The 20,668-nt window shown below is 36.2% G+C and overlaps 1 protein-coding gene across 3 annotated transcripts in view; it reads right to left on the bottom strand.

Annotated features, from left to right (window-relative positions):
• Nucleotides 1–20,668, bottom strand: part of IMMP2L (inner mitochondrial membrane peptidase subunit 2) — a 455,429-nt gene that overhangs the window by 143,006 nt on the left and 291,755 nt on the right. For all 3 annotated transcript variants that reach the window (XM_019612612.2, XM_019612615.2, XM_003201996.4), the window contains one exon: nt 8,642–8,707. In XM_019612612.2, the coding sequence (XP_019468157.1) occupies nt 8,642–8,707 (66 nt within the window). The remainder of the gene's footprint in view (nt 1–8,641; nt 8,708–20,668) is intronic.

Genomic DNA, 20,668 nt, shown 5'->3' with positions numbered 1-20,668 from the left:
TCAGCTGATGCTCAGGAAGGAGGTGATTCCACACACCTTACAAGCACTAGCACACATCCAGCAGCACCCCAGGCACCTTGGTCATCACCCAGGCTCTGTGTGAGCAACTGACTCCCTGCTGAAGGACCAAGGACTCAGAGCAGGAGCTCACATGCAGGCAACTCCTTGTGCACAGCTGAACTGAACCAGAGGAATCCCTGAGACTCCTGTGGGTCTGGGAGAGCTGAATCACAGAATCACAGAATTGTAGGGGTTGGAAGGGACCTCTAGAGATCATCGAGACCAACCCCCTGCCAAAGCAGGTTCCCTACACCAGGTTGCACAGGTAGGCGTCCAGGCGAGACTTGAATATCTCCAGAGAAGGAGACTCCACAACCTCCCTGGGCAGCCTGTTCCAGTGCTCCGTCACCTCACCGTGAAGAAGTTCTTACGCACATTCGTGCGAAACTTCCTATGCTGCATTTTATGTCTGTTTCCCCTCGTCCTGTCTCCACGTACCACTGAAAAGAGACTGGCCTCACCGCTATGGCCGCCACACCTCAGATATTTATAAACCTGGATCAGGTCCCCTCTCAGTCGTCTTTTCTCAAGGCTAAACAGACCCAGTTCACTCAGCCTTTCTTCATAGGGGAGATGCTCCAGGCCCTTCACCATCTTTGTGGCCCTCCGCTGGACTCTTTCCAAGAGATCCCTGTCTTTTTTGTACTGGGGAGCCCAGAACTGGACACAGTACTCCAGATGAGGCCTTACCAGGGCAGAGTAGAGGGGGAGGATCACCTCCCTCGACCTGCTGGACACGCTCTTCTTAATGCACCCCAGAATGCCATTGGCCTTTTTGGCCACCGAGGGCACACTGCTGGCTCATGGCCAACCTGTCGTCCACCAGGACGCCCAGGTCCCTCTCTGCAGAGCTCCTCTCCAGCAGCTCATCCCCCAGCCTGTATTGGTGCATGCAATTATTCCTCCCTAGGTGTAAGACCCTACACTTGCTTTTGTTGAACCTCATCCGGTTTCTTACTGCCCAGCTCTCCAGCCTGTCCAGGTCTCGCTGAATGGCAGCACAGCCTTCAGGCGTGTCAGCCAATCCTCCCAACTTCGTATCATCAGCAAACTTGCTGAGGGTGGCCACTATCCCCTCATCAAGGTCATTGATGAAGATGTTGAACAAGACCGGACCCAGCACAGACCCCTGGGAGACACCACTGGTTACAGGTCTCCAGCCAGACTCTGCACCACCACCAATGAATCCCTGCGCTCTGCCAGTCAGCCAGTTCTCAACCCACCTCACTGTCCACTCGTCTATCCCACACTTCTTCAACTTTGTTATAAGGATGTAGTGGGAGACAGTATCAAATGCCTTTCTAAAATCAAGGTAGACTACATCTACTGCTCTTCCCCCATCCACCCAGCATGTGACAGCATCATAGAAGGCCACCAGGTTGGTCGAGCACGACCTCCCCTTGGTGAACCCATGCTGACTACTCCTGATAACCTCCTTTTCTCCCAGTTATCTGGAGATGGTATCCAGCATAAGCTGTTCCATCACCTTTCCAGGGACAGAGGTGAGGCTGACAGGCCTATAATTACCTGGGTCTTCCTTCTTGCCCTTTTTGAAGACCGGAGTGACATTGGCTATCCTCCAGTCTTCAGGGACCTCCCCTGTTATCCAAGAACTCTCAAAAATGATGGAGAGCAGTTCGGCAATGACCTCCGCCAGCTCCCTCAGCACACGTGGATGCACGCCTTCGGCACACTCACGTTTCCCCACCGCCTCACTGTGCTCACATCCACTCTTTGGTCTACAGAAACATCCACCAACAGTCAATGAATGTCAATGGGGTCAATTTTTTCCACATGGAAGAATTCAGTGTCACACCTTCACTTCATATGCACTTCCATGTCAGACACTGTTTAGTCAGACTGCCCCTCTGCTGCCATCTGTCACACAGCAACAATATGTAATGGAATATTGGTGGGAAGGTTCAGCTTCTACTGCCACACTATCAACGCCTGTCTCTGCTGTTATAGGCCAACATAATAAAATAGGCGACACTACTTTCAGAGCAGCCCTCAAATGCTATTAATATAGTGTTATAAATTATAGCCATACAATTTATGTGTAATATAAAGATATATAATTAAAATGAATTAAAAGATTTAATACCTAACTGCCCGGAGCAATGAGTATATATCATTATATTGTTACATATTAACAATACATATTAACAGTTTTCAGTGATGCAGAGAAAAATAAAGGCTAAATGACAGACCAGAAGACCAAGTAATTTCATTTCTTCCTTTTCTGCTCTGAAAACAAAAAGGATATATTTGCATGTTGATATCTGAAATCCACCTGTCTATTCTATTCTTCTGGGCAGCCTGGTCTAGTTGTTGACATAGCAGGGGGGTTAAAACTAGATGATCATTGTGGTCCTTTTCAACCCAACCTTTCTTTCTCTTCATGGACCTCAATTAAACATTAGGCAATCTAAATCTAATGTAAAGTAAAATCATCTCTCCATATTGTGGTTCTGAATACACCCAAATTTTAGAAATTCTGCTCAACAAACTTCACCACTGTGCCTAAAGATTTATCGAAACCTTGAAACTCACTATAGACATAGGAAGTATTTTCCCAGTTTTTCAAATTGTTTGTATAGCTTCAAGACATTGTACCAATATTCTCATAATGTGAATTTACAGAAATACAGTACAGTAATGCAACAACTCTGCATAAAGAAATGGAATCAAAATCAATGGAAACTCAATTTAGGATATTTGCAAGGATGCAAACAATGCTGACGAGTCATGACAGAGCAGCATAGCTGGCACCTAAAAAGGGATTTCATTGACTTAAAAAATTCCATTCAAGTCCCCAAAATTCCCTCTCAATAAGTAGTGCAAATAAACTGCATAAACACTATGAGATATGCATTCCATGCATATAGCCACAAAATAAAAACTAAGAGCTAAAGAGCAGGTTGACTATTATGGCATCCTTCAGGTTCATAAATTGCAAAGACAGAACTCTGGACTACAATTAGTCATTCCAAAGGAAAAACGTTCAGAAATTTGTAGCTTACAAAGACAGTGCTGCACAAATGCAGAACAGACTCTATTCTCTTTTCTGTTGAATTTTTTTTAAGCACAGTGTGGATCCCCACACTCACAAATCTATTCTTACAAGCCCAACATGACAATGAATTTGAAGAAGGGAATGGCCATAAACACAGCCTATATGGCAAAGGTATAGATGCAGTTCCTGGTCATTGATTGCCATTAATCTGTTCAGGATAGAGACATTCTCGCAAGAGAACACAGAATCACAGAATTGTAGGGGTTGGAAGGAACCTTAAGAGATTATCAAGTCCAAACCCCTTACTAAAGCAGGTATTCCACAATAGGTCACATTGTAGGCATCTAGACAGGTCTTGAATATCTCCATGAGAGGAGACTCCACAACTTCTCTGGGCACAACCTCTTCCAGTGCTCTGTCACCCTTACCATACATAAATTCTCCAGTATGTTACTATGGAACTTCCTATGTACAAGTCTTAGACTCCATGCCCTAGCGCTACACACCACTGAGAAGATCCTGGCTTCATCCATTTGCCTCCTACCTTCCCCTAGATATTTATAAACATTTATCAGATCTCCTCTCAGTCTTCTTTTCCCCAGGCTGAACAGACCCAGGTTACTCAGCCTTTCTTCATACAGGAGATGCTCCAGGTCCTTTATCATCTTGGAGGCCCTCTGCTGGACTCCTTCTAGGAGATGCATATCTTTTTTGAACTGGGGAGCCCAGAACCAGACACAGTAGTCAAAATGTAGCTTGACCAGCACAGAGCAGGAGGATCAATTCCCTTGACCTGCTGGCCACACTCCTTTTAATGCATCCCAGGATATCACTGGCCTTCTTGGACAAAAGAGCACACTATTGGCTCATGGCCAGCCTGTTGTCCACCAGAACCCTCAGGTCCTTCTCTGCAGAGCTCATCTGCAGCAGGTCATCCCCTCACAAACACAAAACAGACAAAGTTTTAGTTTTCCTGAAGGATATCCTGCTTCCAAGGGCGCACACAGTTTTTTTAGGAACGATATAACTATCAGGTGGGACAGTCTGCATGAAAACATCTGTTTTATTGGACAGTGATTCTTGCATCTCAGTGAAAACAAAGAACAGTCACAGCTGTCTGATGAAATTTAACTAGATCAGAGAAAAAAACAGATTATTATTATTTTTTTTTTCTACTTGAGGAATACTGGAATACACATACTCTCTCAGAAAAAAAAAAAAAAGCAAGCAAAAAAACTGCATGGAGTCGTGAACAGCTCCTTTGAAGCTGAAAGGGTTTCCAATAAGTGAATGTAATAAACAGATTTTGGTTATAAACTAATGCAGCATAGGATCTTCCAGTATAGCCTGGAAGAAATATAATATCCCACATGAACTTGACAATAGAAGTACATAAATTTATATTGTGATCACTGCATTTAATAGCTGCTGATAGGCTTTATTTCTAAGAATTCTTTACTCCTTTTTCAAACCCATTTATATTTTTGTCCTTCATATTCTGTGGCAAATGTTTCTGCAATTTAATGATGCACTTTATAGCAAAATTTAAAAAGTTACTGATACTTATTTTGTACCTACAACACAGTAATATAATAATCTATCTCTGATTGTCATGCTTTGAGAAAAAGCAAGTAAATATCTCCTTATTCATATCTCCAGAACAGTTTTGCAAAATATACCACTAAAATGCAACATTGTTTGCTGAACCATTCAGTACTTAAAACACTGACTCCTAAATAGCCTAACAATGTTTTAGAATTATGCATTTTAGGGGCTCACAGGTCATTTCTAATCCAGCTACAGTGTTATGAAAAAAATAACGACAGGAAAGAAGCAGAATCCAAACTCTTGCAGACGTGGATCCAGATGGAAGCAAAATTAGTTACATAAGTTGCTGAATTGACTTAATTTTAAATTTTATTGGTTCAATCCCAATTTTAATACCATAAACCTTCATTTATTTGTGTTTCTGAAAACATACCATAACTCAGCCATCCATGATAGATTACTATAGATTTTTTAATTTCCACTAGTGCATTTAAGATAAATGAGTTTTAATATGTTTAATTTCAAAATATTCAAAGTGTTTGATAATAACATTTTTTTTAACAAATTACATTATATTGACTTTTAAAATATAGTCTCCCTTGGCAGAATCATAATTTAAATACTCTTCAGGAATCACTGTAATGATTTCCTATTTAAAATTAATTCTCCTGTGAATCCATCTAAAACAAAACAAAACCTGATTTATGGGATCCACACTGTAACATTATCTGTATACAAGCTGACCTATCGCTTCACCTCTCAAAGGCTAAATGGTGATTTTCTTTTCTTTCAGTTCCCTTCAGGAGGAAGTTACAGTAGCTTATTCAAATTAAGTTATGAGTTGTAGGTTTATAAAAATGTACTATGATATTTCAGAGATTTTCATGACACTACTCAATACATTTCAACTGGACTGCCAACTAGACTGGAAATAAGATCAGAGAATTGAAATGGCAGGACTCTTACTCAACAAATATGTACCATTTTTCAATACATCATAACATGCTTCAAAAACTAAGTACTGTGTTACAATAATTTCTGAAAAACACAAAGTGAAAGGTCAGAATGGACCCATCACAATGTCTTACCTAAATTTATTTTCAAAAACTTGAGCATTTTCAAAATGTACTTTTTTTTTTTCATTTATGTAATGAGTTTAGAAATGAAGAACTGAAAAACAGAACTTTTCTACTGTGAACTTCTAACTTCTGAACACAAATCAAAATACAAGGAGCCTTCCCTACATTATTAATGGTTCTCTCTATGTGGTCTCTCATTACTTTCAGTTATTAAGGAATAGTAAATACTAACTTATTTTAATTAATAGAGTAAGAAAACACAGCTTTCTTGTGACAAATTATCCTTAATCATGTCAAACAGATAAAATAAAAAATTCATTCAGCTATGAAAGCACTACCAAAGACTCACAAACCATATTGTCTATCACCTATCTAGTGGAGCACTAAATGAAAATTCCTTCCAAATCATTATTTGCATAGATTTCTCCACCATGAAAATCTACTCACCACTGAAAGCATGCATTAATTAATTCTGTCATTTGACTTCAATCAAGATTTGCAGAAAAAAAATTTGCTTCATACATTTCACTGACCTTCCAGGGAAAAAGTACAACTGCACAAGTCTGTATATAACCACCATCTCTTTGCAAAACTGCTGTATCCACAAGCAGCCCCATAAGTGCTTGAGCCCCATTATACCCATAGGACGATTTCCACTATTCTGCATCCTGGAAATGAAATAACTACTATGCAGTGAGACTGGATGTTTTCTCAGCAAGAAGAAATTCCAAACAAACAGTGGAGCAAAAGGCCTAACGACACAGGATTTTTTGTGTACAGGCATATGTACGCCACTTCAGATACTAGAAATGCAGAATTTCAAACACTCCTCTAAGTTCATTACATATCAGTTTCTCATTGCTTTTTACCCATGCATAGTGAGAACAATAGAGAAGAGGCCCATTTTAATACCTTCAGGACCATTTTCTGTACACATGCCATGTAACTTTCAGTTTCTGATCTGGAATAATTTAATGTATATAAATATATGGATATAAAATCCTCATTATCAACAACAGTAACTTAGAAGTTTGTAACAAAGACTGTCTTCAGACATATCAAATAGAAGTCAAATTCTTACAATTATGTTTTTTTAGTGTGACTACCCCTAGTCACACACCTGGTTGTGGCATCATTAGAAAAATAACATTTATTTTAGAATAATCTTGACAGTTTTGCTATTTTATTACCTAAGTTTTTGCTTTACCCTGGCACTATGAAGTTTGGCCAGCATTATTTTACTTCCCCCCCACACAGAAGTGAACAACAGTATAACAAGCTATAACAGCCTAATAATATATTCCTTAACTAAAACAAGCCTCTACAGATGAAGCAAAAGACTGGGACAACTTCCATGTGTTTAAATAGTTACATATATACATATTTGAATTAGTGGTATCAGCATTTCTAAAAATAAATTAACCTGTTTTTCTGAATACAAATGAGGATCATCACTCAGTCTTCTATAATCAAAAGTGACACACTAACACAGTTTTTTAAGTATTCTGCACGCACTCTCACAGCTACTATGCTCCAACATCTTTTTCCACTTGGCCAAGAGCACTCACGTACGTAAACAAATAGTTCAGAGTTTTAAGGCTCTGGAACGTACAGCATAATAAATTTACTACAGTTGGAATTTATGTTATTAAACATATTAACATATTAAACATTATCAAAAATTTCATTGAGTTTCAAAAATTCAGGCAAATATATTAATAATATATTGTTATCTTAAGGACGTAGGTTTCCACAAGACATGACTAAGCAGCTATCATTATTTCTATGTTTTTATCCCTTTCATGGGATAGCTAATTGTAGCTGTAGATCTTCATAGTTTTTGGACATCAGATTCTTTTTCTTAATGTTTGCTACTTCAGTGTTTTTTTCCACATGAAATGTTAGAATTTTCTTCTCAAATTGAGAAAATTTGAAATTATTCAATAAAATAGAAATCATATGGATTACAAAAAGAAATAATAATAATAAAAAAGACACAGACATATCTCATAATGCTCAAGAGCCCACTGTTGTTGCTGTTAAGCAGGGCTCACTCAGGCCACGCTCAGATCCTTGATTTAAATTCCAGCTTCCAAGTACTTCTTAAGTATTCACTACATCAGAGCAAGAATTATTATCCAAATAAACTGAGTCCCAGTCTGCCATACTGCCTAACAGTTTTCAATGTTATTCATATCTTAATGTGGGAAACTAGTGATTTAGCCTTCAAACTCCATGCCATTTCTCTTCCGTACTTTGGAAAAATAAATCCTTTTAAACAAATGTTTTCATCAAAATGGCACGGTTTCCACAAAAACATTTGATTTACTTCTATTTGTAATTTATATCCAACCAGCCCCAGTAGGATGGTCTATCTGTTAGAGTAAACCAAGACTTGACCTACATTAAAGTCTACTTTTTTTGCTTTTTTTCTCTTCTGATAGAAAAATTTACTCCAAATCAGTTCCACTGTATTCCCTACTGATTTCCATAGAATGTAGTTAAAGCAGTCATCTATGAGGGTCCTTTGTCTCAAAAATAAAGGAAGTACAAAAGGATTCCCCCAAAACAAACAAAAAGATTAAAAGAACTCAGAAAATGTGCCAACCATAGTATGAAACAGCAGCTCTAATTCTTTAAATGAAAAATCATAGTCTTCTAATCTTATTTTAAAAATGCTGTACAATTACCTGTCCTGATACGTGACATATATTCTAAGAAACAAGCATTATTTGCACCCATAAACATTTCACAAGAGTGAGTATTATCGTGTATCACTTTTCTCATTAAAAAGGAGACAGGTACAACACTGACATCCCTTTTAAAAGGAGACAGGAAGTACTAGAAAGTTCTTGTTGTCTAGGATACTAATTTAAAATCCACTGAAAAGCTGCACTATTCCTATAAAGACTCAAACACTATGGCTTAAAACACTTACTTGATAATGTCTCCTTCAAGAGCAATCACTCGTTTAATGATCTTCTGTTCAGGGTTTCTAGGAGACCTAAGACAGGGGATAAGGTTATACAATCAGTAATGTTCCCATTGTTTTAAGAAAATGAAAAGAAATTCCACAAAGAAATAGACATTATTAAAGTCATTAGGAGATTCCATGTTCTCTTTGATATAGCATCAATCATGATGTTCCACTGAAGTGAAGCTACTACAATCATTCTCATTGCAAGCCATTACTAAAAAGCAGATGCTGAAAAATGACCCGCATACAAATACTATAATAAGTGACATCCATTTTATCATGTAAAGCACAGCTCACACCATTAGAAGTAGAATGTACCACTACCAGTGAAGAAAGTACCTTTGCAAATAGATTCATATGTTAAAACTGGAATTTTCCATCAAAAGCTACCATCACATTGTGTTTAAAAATTCATCTGACTCATTCACCTTGGGCAAAAAAGAATCCCCCACTTTAATATTGATAACTATCACTAATTCAGGTAAACCTTACCTAAGTAACTGTGGATAGTTTAAAAAGACATGTAAACTTTTCTGCAAGGTTCTTAATATAATACCTATAATACCATGCTTTCCTTTCAATTTCTTTTCCTAGAATCATGTTTTATTGAGTGAATTATGACCACACATTACACAGTTTTATGAAAAAGCAAAGTTGAAGTTGCATACTCAATCTGAATAAACTAAGTTCCTGCATGAATATTAAGAGACAAGATTACTAGAAGTGTTATTCTATCTGAGTTTTGATAGGCTAACGCACACCACAATCTTACTTTTCTGCATACTATGATTCTATGCCTCATTTTATTTCATTTTTTACTTTTAACTTCTACTTTTTTACTCTGCAAACTTGGTAGAGTCCTTTTATGATCTTAAAAACCTTTTTATTTGCTGCTTGTATATTGAAAAGGTAGTGAGGAAAAAAACGGTTTTGATTTTCTGCTGATGCCCGAGTTCTTTATTTTAGACTCCAAGTCTGCTAGAAATGCAATTACAAGGGGTTTACATTGCTGGTTTTGTTTCTGAAAACACCAGTCATGCCATCTTCACAACGAACCAGTACATTCAAGCTCACCTCTGGTCAACTGGTAGCACACTAAGATTATGTTTTCTTAAAAAGTAACACTGAAATGAATCTGGCCGAAAAACTCATCAGTAGTGCTGTATGATTACTAGTATTTGCTGTTCACTTGCTCTTACAAAAGTTGAAAAGAAAAATTGCTTCAGGCTAAGTAAAAATTAAAATAAAAATTTAATATATATTCAAGTGTTTAAAGAGTTTCAAAAATTTTATTTTTGTGTCAATACTTTTGAAACTTATTTATATTTCATTGTAATGAAAAAAAATTGAAGAATTACAATTTTAAATTTCAAAAGAGCTGGTATTTTCCCTTCATTGTTTACAAAGCCTGATAACCTTATTTTCATAAAAAGTACTTTGATTCCCTTAGAATTTTTAAACCATTTTAACTGAATTATTAACAAAAAGATTTATTTTTGTCCAAAGTGTTCTATATTCCATTTAAGTCTTGTCTTTCACGTTCCTGATCATGCTGAGAACACATAATTGATTTTTTTTTTTTTTTAACATATCAGTCTTGGGCAGGATTAATCAAATTTTAGATGCATATATGATTAAAACATGTGGAGTATCCACCGCACTTTCTCATACTGTTCCCTAACAGGTTTCAATGTGTACTCTATCGAGCAGTGACCATCTGCCATTCTAAATTAGAAGTCAGCCTAAATAAAAAATATTTTATTATTACAAGCTTTTATACATTTAAAATATTTGCAAAAACTACTTCAGTGTTTATTTATTTCTTTTTTATTCACTTGGACTCATCTTGTAATTTTTTCATGTAAAACTGAACTGATGGAAAAAAGTACATAGTGTATGTGATGAATTGTATATTCCTAAAAACTGAACGAGAACAATTTTTTTCTGTTCTTTCAAACTTATCTTCTGGTTTAACACTTCAATTTCAAAGTTTGTTTACAATTTCCCATGTTAGCATTTCCATTTGATTACTCTATGTATAAATATATTGTAGTTTAAGTACAGATCTCTCCCTTAATTTGCCTTCATTTTGGGGAAAAAAAATACAACATGATTTTGAATAAGCATCACTTTAAATCTGAGATATGAGTATCTGTTCTAGTAAGTGGTTACCTTTCTGCTAGTACCTATACTACAGAAAGAAAAACTAAGGCCTGTGTCATGAGAACATCATTACTTTGGATTAAAGCCTCTCACGTTGGTCCACTTGTTTGAAAAGGAAATAAGCAATTTAGGATAAAAAGACTAAGAAGTTTACCCGAGTGATGAGGGCAGATGCAAATTACTTATTCATCATTAGCAAGCACTTCAAGATACAACTTCCACACTATACAGTATTCTGGCAAAGGTCTCCTTTTATCTATCCAAATAATACTGATAGGAAAAAAACAAAAAACAAAAAACAACAACTGAGAATAGGAACCACCTCCCACTAACATACACATTTAGTTCAAAAGCTAGGAGATAGATACGCTATAGCAGAAGAGCTGTAAAGAGTTCATTTTCCTTATCAATAATAACAACAAAATGCATTTCAGAGCTGAAGACACTACGTGCCATCATAGAAAGAATATATTGAGAAAATGAAGACTAGTCAGACACAGCTACAGCTAGATTTTAAGGTGAAGCATCCCAAAACCAGTCTAAAATTGAGAATTTACAAGTTTATAAGATGATATAATTTACTGAGTAGGAGTAGAATGTAGTTGCAAATACATAAGAAGTTAAGACCTTGTTCTATATTAGGTAAGTATTAACAATCTTTTCTATTTATTATCTCAGTGCTCCAGTAAAAATGAAATGTAATTTATATTTTTATTTTTAATGATACACTCTTACAAAAAATATACACATATATATACACATACACATAAACATTCATACAAATTTGTACAAGAATGCATTCCACTGTGTTCAGCTTTGCATCGGGGAATTTACATTGTAGAATAGCAGTACTACTGAGCACATTTACCTTGAAAGAAGATGAGAAGAAGGCTGATGACTCTTCTGAAGGATTTCCTGATTGACCAACTGAGTACTTTGTCATGGTATTCCTCCAAAACTTTCCCCCTTCCATTATTTGGATTATTTATTCTAATGGATACTGGTGCTTAGCATAATTTTCCATAACTGCTTCTTAAGCTAATTACAACTTGATCAATAATTAAACTTGCATAGTATTTCCATATTTTTACTTGACCCTTATTTGATTTATTTAACTATATTCTATTCAAAAGCGCACACAATAAATCATGCTAAAGAGCTTAGAACTGAAGTTTCTACAGGCTCTTCTAGAGAGAGAGCTTTTTAGTCTATATTTTGAGATCCCAGTAAGATAAATGAAGAAAAACAGCTGATTTACTTCTACTCTCCAAAGGAATATATTAATATGTATAGCCAAATGCTGTGTGATGTTACCCCTGTCGAAAATGCAGTCTCTATAATCAATTAAAAAAAAGGAATCAGAAAAAGTTCTAAGACAATGTCAGATGCAGACACACCAAAAACATTTTTGATAGATATTAGCACAATAGTTATCAGTAGAAGAAAAAAGATCAGACTTGAATAACAGTAAAATATAACTAAATAAATGCTACTTCATAAAACAACACCATTTTCCTTGAATGAGCACTCAGAATTTCTGAGTACACGCACCAGAAAAAAAAGATCTTCATTGTGAACTCATCACCATTATCCCAGTCAACCTGTATAGCTTTTGTGCTCGCCTTTTAAAATAATTTAAATTTTGATACCTCTGATTATAGCATTTTATATAGGATATTATAAGATACTTATTAAAAAGTTGAAGTTAAAGATGTCTGAAGCTTGTGTTGTGTTTGTATATACATATCTGTTTAGATGCATCTATATATTACTGTTAGCACACAGCTTTACTTTTTCATGAGATAGAAGGAAGACCTTTAGCAGCAGCTGGAAATTTGCCTTCAGATTATTCATAGTTTATTTTTATGAAATTTCTTCATCATTGACGTGGCTGTAGCTGAAACAATGAACACTTTACTGTCATAGCATGAAAAAAACGAAATAATGGAGGCCATCTTCTTCACAGACATCATCTCTGCTTTGATTTACATTGTTAATGACAGATAATAAGGTTTTAATTCCATAAAACAAGATGATTTGGAAGCTTCTGAGATCTTAATCTAAAGCTATGATCCAAAACCATTCACCCAGCGACCTCTCCATTTCCCAAAATTAATTCCTGTCTGATCTTAAAATTCCAACACAGTTACAGTTAACACTTCTGGGCATTTCCAGAACTGCTGCCGAATGAAAAATGAGTTGTTTATCTCCTCCTTTAGCCTTTTGGGGATCCATAAAATAGCCCGAGGAGTAACTAAAATGCAGTTGAAGCCCAGAATAAATGTTATCAATATACCTACAGAATTGGGAACCTTATAGTACAGTTATAGTGCTTTTATTTTTGAACTATGCTTGGAGGAAGAGGAAAAAGAGAGGTAGTAGATCCTTATTTGCTGGCACTGCTTAATAAGGTAAATGGAGTTTTACTTGGCTGCATCATGCAATAGATAAAAATGTTAACCCTTCAAAAAAAGCTATCTGCCCTTCACCTATGATTAGGAGCACAGTTCCATACAGTTGAAAATATGTAGCAGTATCTATCCTTTCATCCCTCCTAATACTACAGCTAGGACTAAACAGATTTAGTAGATCCATTTACAGAAGTCGAATGCAATTTATGTATTATATGCACTAATTTTCTAAACAAAAAAAAATGTTCACATGTTCATATTTTCCAGTCCATAATTATTATTTTAATTCCGTAATTCTTTATGCAGAGAAACACCACTGTTAATACTTTGATTTAAACTTCTCAGGTTTTTTTTTTTTCTTTCTGTTAATGTTTTGTTTCCTTCTAGTTCCAGCAGATACTGAATCTCATAATAAATATAATATTTAACCTACAATATAGCAGGTTCTGAGAAAATTTCTATATTGTGGAAAATAGCATATGATATAATAACTGTCATTCTTGTTGCTAAATTCTACTATACAGAACTCTATATAATTCTGTTACATAGAATTGTTGCCAAATTCTACTTTGCAGAATTACAAAGAACTGATGCATTAGATGTTTCCAGTAATCAGGCCCAGTATCTGTATTCAGTTTCAAGCAAGATATTGACAAACTGGATAAAATGAAGGGCTGCCAAAATGATAGTAACAGAAGAGTAATGGCTAAGGGAACAGGCTTTACAGATTAGAGAAAAGCAAGAGATTTAACTGCTATCTGGTGAGTGATTAGAGAGAAAGGAGTCAGAATTTTCAGAAGGAGGAAAGGAAATAGCATGAATTGCAGCAAGGGAAATTCCAGATGGATATGAGAAAAAAAAAATCACATTACATGCGGTTAAGCAGCATCACAGGCTGTGCAGAGAGACTGAGAAACTCAGGCACACAGAGCTTTACTGGACACGTTTCTGAGGAACCTGACCCATCTTTGGAGCTGGCCTTGCTCTAAGCAGTTGTTAGGACTACACCATTACCAGAGATGCCTTCCAACATTATTTTGCACTCATAACTATTAAGAGCTTTTAGTCCCATTCAAATATAAGAATTATGATGCTGATACTTTAGGAAAAAAAAAGAAAAAAAGCAGAAAAAAAAAAACCACAACAGAATGCAGGCTCTGCCAAAAGAGAGAAGACTAAGCTCTTAATTAATGTTCAAAGATTTTTATTTTATTATCTGTCTTTGTGGACAGCACCTAATTCCACCATAAAGCATTTGTAGAGAAGATTATGGTATAATCTTAAGCATCCTGAATGACAATGAGCCTAACATAAAGAGAAATTATTCCAGAGTTTAATTATCCTTACTACTAGGAAATTGTATCTGCATTCAAAAATGGAATTTATCCAACTTCAATTTCAATTCCATGACTCCTCCTCCAAGGCAGAAAAACCTTCTATGTTTTTTTTCTTCGTCATGGAGAAAGATTTAGGCACAACAGTTTTCTTAGATTTTTCTAAGATACATCAGCTCCTTAAGCTTCTTAGTGTACACTTAGTTTTCCAATTCCAGCATCACTTTTGTGACCACACTTCTGACATTTCCAATTTCTTTGTGGCACACAAACTTGAGAAGCCAGTATGATTCAGCTGGGCTTACTACTATGCTGAATAATAGACAAAGAAGAGTAACCTGTCATTACTAAGTTGGCTCAATGCAAAATCTCTTTGATTTTTTAAAAATTTTCCACTTATTTCATATGTTTAGGTAAAGGTCTCATTGTTTTCATACTGGGAGCTGATACTGAAAGGATAAAAAAGTGCTATCTAAACCATTCTCTGAGTAATTTCCTTGCTAAAACAGTCTGCCAATACGTTTTGATTATTACTTACAGTTCATATTCTGTAAAACACCTTTCTGGACAATAAACATGTCAATCAGGTCGTGCTATAACAAGAAAGCTGCTCTATTAATTTATTAATTTATTAATTAATTATGTTGTTCACAGGCTTAAGCAATGATTATGAAGACAATTGACAAAAACGGATTTGAATTGGGATTGCAAAGCAATATGATAGGAGTATCACCATTTATAGATTTCTCCCATGTCTACATCTTTGCAGCTGAACTGAACCAATTTATAATGTATACTGTGGCTCACAACTATTCTACAAAAGGAAAGCTTCTAGATCAGGATATTAAGTGGTAGTAAAAACGATTTTTGATGAAAACATACATGCTAACTTATTGCCATTATTAAAATAACTTTTCCACATCATACTGTAATTTTATTGATAAGAGCTACTAGCTTTGCCTGACAAAACTTACTTTTGAATTGACTAGCCTTAGCCATATTTTAGTTTCTGAAGATGAATGAGAATAAGCTTTGTGATCATTTTGCTCAGATAAGTCTTTTCTAAAGCTTTCCTTTTGTTTGTGTTAAATACAGAAAATTAAGTGCCTATCTTAAAATAATTTGCACTTTCTCCTTAATCTTTCCCTTCCATAGAACCATAGAAAAGTTTGGGTTGAAAGGGACCTTTAAGATAATCTAGTTCCAACCCCCCTGATATAGGCAGGGACACCTCCCACTAGACCGGTTTGCTCAAAGCCCCAGCCAGCCTGGCCTTCAATGCTTCCAGGAGGGAGCATCCACAACACTGCAGGGCAACCTGTTCCAGTATCTCAGCACCCTCACAGTAAATAATTTCTTCCTATCACCAAGTCTAAATCTACCCTCTTCCAGTTTAAAGCCATTTCAACTTACCCTGTTGCTATACGCCCTTATAAAAAGTCCCTCCCCAGCTTTCCTTGTAGGCTCCCTTCAGGTACTGGAAAGCTGTTATAAGGTCCTTCCAGAGCCTTCTCTTCTCCAGGTTGAAGAGCCCCAACTCTCTCAGCCTGTCCTTCTAGCAAAGGTGCTCCAGCCTTCTGATCATCTTTATGGCCCTCCTCTGGACCCACTCCAACAGTGCAGTGTCCTTCCTTGTTGGTGACCCAGAACTGGACTCAGTACTCCAGGTGGGTTCTCATGCAAGCAGAGAGTAGAGGGGCAGAATCACCTTCCTTCACCTTCTGGTCACACTTCCCTTGATGCAGTCCAGGATACAGTTGGCTTTCTGGGCTGCAAGTGCATGCTGCCAACTCATACAGAGTCTTTCACCAACTGATACATCGAAATCTTTCTCCTCAGGGCTGCTCTCAAACCATTCTCCAGGGATTGCCCTGACCCAGGTGCAGGACCTTGCACTTGGCTTTATTGAACTTCATGAGGTTGGCACAGGTCCATCTCACAAGCCTGTATTTTCCAAGTGGTATGCCATACTACAAAATCCATGTTTGTGCCACATTAGCCTGGTTTTGACCTCCTATTGATCTTAAACAATATTATTACATTAAAATAACTGGCACAGATTGGATTATTTTTTTTTTTTAATATTGAAATATTACATAGAAATCATACATTCTTTTGACAATGGTAACAGATAGCTACACCAATGAAAAATGTTTTTCGATTGCTCTGGATTCCTTCTGATCTACGTATGAAGATACAAACACCAGTCCTACTAAATAGGTTTAGAGAGCCATTTTGAATAGTCATTATTTGTCTTGGTTTTGTGTTTTTTGGTTTTCAGTATTCCACATCATAACATCGTGCAGTGCACTGGGAGTTAAAGTGTTAATGCTCCAATTCCAGGTACCTATCCCTATACATTACAGAAGTCATGGGATCTGGCCCTTCCGGGTAGGGCGGTCTCCTACTGCCTTGCAGTGGGTGCTGGAGGGTGCTTTCCTAGCTGTACCAAGCTTTTCAGGTTTGACTTGGTCTCAGGAACTCTCTCTCACCTATTTTATTTGATTTATTAGTCTCAATTTCAATTAGATTGTATTATATTGTGTTATCTTGCATTCCGATATCACAGTTAGTAAAATAAGTTTTCCTCCATAGATCATTGCTACCGGCTTTTTTTCCTTCCTTGAGCCAAGTTTCCATCTCCCTATCCCTTTTCCCTTTCCCTTCCCATTTTGTGGGGGCCGGAGGGAGGCCCAGGGGCCCCCCTGTCACAGGCATAGATTGATCTAGTTAACTCCATGACACCATTTTTCATCCATAATTTACAAAGTAAGTACTTCAAGACAACAACTGCACCAACTGGTTAAGCATAAGTTCCAGTGATGCTTGATTTCCTTGGCAGCTTCCCTGAAAAATATGCACAATCATATAATTAAAAATACAAGGAAAACTACACTTCTAGTAATATCCCATAATTCTTAATTTAACTCCACATTATATTAGCATTTCTTAGTCAAACTCTTGTTGCAAAGCAAAATTCCTCACTGCCAAAAAGCTATTTTGTTTTCACTGAAAGTAGTGTTTTGCAGTAATTACAGCTTGCAAGCACGTACTGCTGGAAAGACAGCATTTCAGTTTTATTCATTTTTAAAATGCACGAGCACCTAAAACAAAGCATCCCTGAAGCTTCATGGGGAATTTTAAGCACACTGTACACAGAAATAACAATCTGAATATCATAAAGCTTCTGTAAAGGAGTCATATGCATTGTCATATTGCTATGGAACAACAGCTCTGCAGTTCTTGGATATCCACACTTATTTCCCCTAAACCGTTGGTCCCTACTCCACAGAGAGCCCTGGCTCCTCCCTACATTCTGATTTAGTCTTCATTTTTCGAACAGAGTAGGAAAGTACAAAACTGACAGTATCGTAAACAGTTCTTTCTACACCTTGGATCCCGCAATCCAAACAGTGCATCTGAAAAGCTTTCAGAATTACAAGGCAAAGTCAAGATGAAAGAGAGAAGGAAAGAAATCAACTGTGCCTCCATAAGATGATGTTACTTTTTCAAGATTTCAGCAAGTTAGTTGAAGTGAGACAAGAATGCAACTGAACAAACTGAAAACTAATTAAAGTGTTTAATTGGAATAAAAATACTTGGTAGACTGCAAAACTAATGACAAGTCACTCTGAAAACTTCAAAATCCTATAGTAACTTCCAAGTATAGGTACTATTTTGAAGTAAAATCTTATTTATTTGGTTCTCAGCATTCCAGTCTAACCACTCTGAGGTTAAATGACTCAGCCGCTTGTAATGCAGACTGTGTAATCGCAATAGTTATGTGCACTTGACCTTCTTCCTGTTAACAGAGAGACTCAATTAATTACTTGCTGTTTTAACTGGCCATTTCACCTTATCTTCACCTTTTCCAAAGGGTTGAAAAACTCTATACCTTAACCTTTGTCTTTGAAAGCATACATAGAAATATTTATCTAGCAAAGTGGAAGTTAGCGTAGTCTACAAATGAGAATATCTTGCCTTTTATGCTTAAGTCAACAACAGTAAAATCTTCACTGTTTCACTAACCATTATGCTGCAATGTAGGAACCAAATTTCATCATTATTATAGCTACTCAAATATTGTAGTCTTTAATAGAAAGAAAACATTACATAGCTCTTTTGCAACAGACAAAAGAGGGAAAGGCACAATAACCTGAAAAATGTACTCAAATGTTTGAAAATCATTCTCAGGTTTCATGTAGGATACTGGATAGTAACCATTTATTTAGTTTAGATAGGAAACTAACTTGTGATGCTGAAGAATCCTAAGTTTTTGGTCTACCTTTGAAATCACCTAGATACCATAATAACATTGCTTATTATATTTTTCTAAATGCTACTTCAAGCACCTGCAGAGAAAATCTTGATATTTCTGAGAAGCTTGACGCTATGGTCAAGAAACTAAGCCTTCCAGGGGAGTTAAGTCTGTTATTGTCAGGGTACAGAAGGAAATAGACAAAGTGGGATGAATCATCTTCTGAAGGAAAATCCTGATTGTGAAAGGGAGCTAAATTTTCAGCTTAGTCTAGCTATCTCAATAGAAAACGACAAAAGATAAATGTCTTTAAAATATTATTTAATCTACCTTATAAGAACCCAAATGAAATGAAAAAAATAAATAAATAAATAAAAGAAAATAAAAGAAAACACAGGAAAGCAAATAAAATATCAATGATGCAGTAAATGGAAGACCAAAACTAAGATAATGTATACTCTTAAAATGTTTGTAATGTTTTAATAAAATACTTATAACAATTTAATAAAAAAAATCAGATATTATTTGGATTAAGGAATAATTTATCAGGATGATCTGTGTGTTGCTGAATTCCGGGAAGCTAAATGAACTGTATTCTTCTACTTCAATAGTAGATAGAAAAAGAAGCTTTGAATTTTTGCATTCTAAGTTGCCTTGTTTTGGCAAGAAATCAGAAGAAAATGAAACAATTTTAAGAACAGAGACATCAGGTCATTGCAAATCCAAAGGAGAATAAAAATGCCTTAAAATATCTCTACAGAGGCCAATACAAGTCTTGAACTTGGAATTATTTGCAATTATTTCTGTAAAAATGTCGCACATCCTCTAAAAAGTTTTCTGATATCATGAGGGCAGAGAATTTAACAGAAATTACAGTGGAATGAATCACCTTTTGAAGGAGAAGGTTTTAACGCATAACAAAAAAAAAAAAAGAATAGTTAGAAGACATAGACATGGTTACAAACTCCTGCAATGAATTCATACCATCATAACATTTTTTCTTCACAACTTCTGCTTTTAACTTAGATAGTTTTTGATGAAAAATACCCACAATTAACTGCAGGTGTCCACTCTGCAGACAAACTCAGGATGGCTTAACCACAGATTGGCTACTCTGACACAAATCCTTGTAACATAGGAGTTATGGATTTGGCAAAAAAGCAGCAATGAGAAATATGATAGGGAGTATTTTTCCACATTATATTCTTTATCAAAAGCTGATCTACTATGTCAGCAGGTCATCATGCATTGTGCTCCATTAGACTCTAATTGCATTATCCTCTACTTATGTGCTTTCATTAGACAGCAGAAGGGATATATAAGGGACAAAATAACTGAGTATATTGCTTTAAGAGACTTTGATCACCTGAGCAAACATGAAAGAAATCTAAAGAGTTTGTCAAGAGTAAAATGATGCCCTACGTTGGTTTTTGCTGAAATTTTTAGGATCGTCAGCTGCAAAATACTTCCTGTCTTCCATGATGATAAACATATTTATTAAAAAAAATAAAAGGGAAGATGATATAAACCAGAAGTGTCTACAACAAAGAACAGCACAAATGAGTAAAATATTTATCTTACAGATCATTTTCTGTCATGGTTTCATGATTTTTCATTATCAGTATTCCACATCATAACATCATGCAATGCACTGGGGGTTTGACTGCTGATGCTCAAGTTCCGGGTGCCTGTCCAGAGGAGAAGAGCAGCTACGTTTCCCCAGGGGGCTTTGCGGTCAACGAGGAGATATAACTCCCGGCAAGGTCACCTGATGCTCTCTTCTTTGCCTGCGCTGCTTCGCTTGCGCTTCTCTGCCTGCGCT

The sequence above is a fragment of the Meleagris gallopavo genome, chromosome 1, assembly GCF_000146605.3.
Source record: "Meleagris gallopavo isolate NT-WF06-2002-E0010 breed Aviagen turkey brand Nicholas breeding stock chromosome 1, Turkey_5.1, whole genome shotgun sequence".
In the NCBI taxonomy this organism is placed as follows: Eukaryota; Metazoa; Chordata; class Aves; order Galliformes; family Phasianidae; genus Meleagris; species Meleagris gallopavo.
This window is presented reverse-complemented; position numbering and strand designations above follow the sequence as displayed.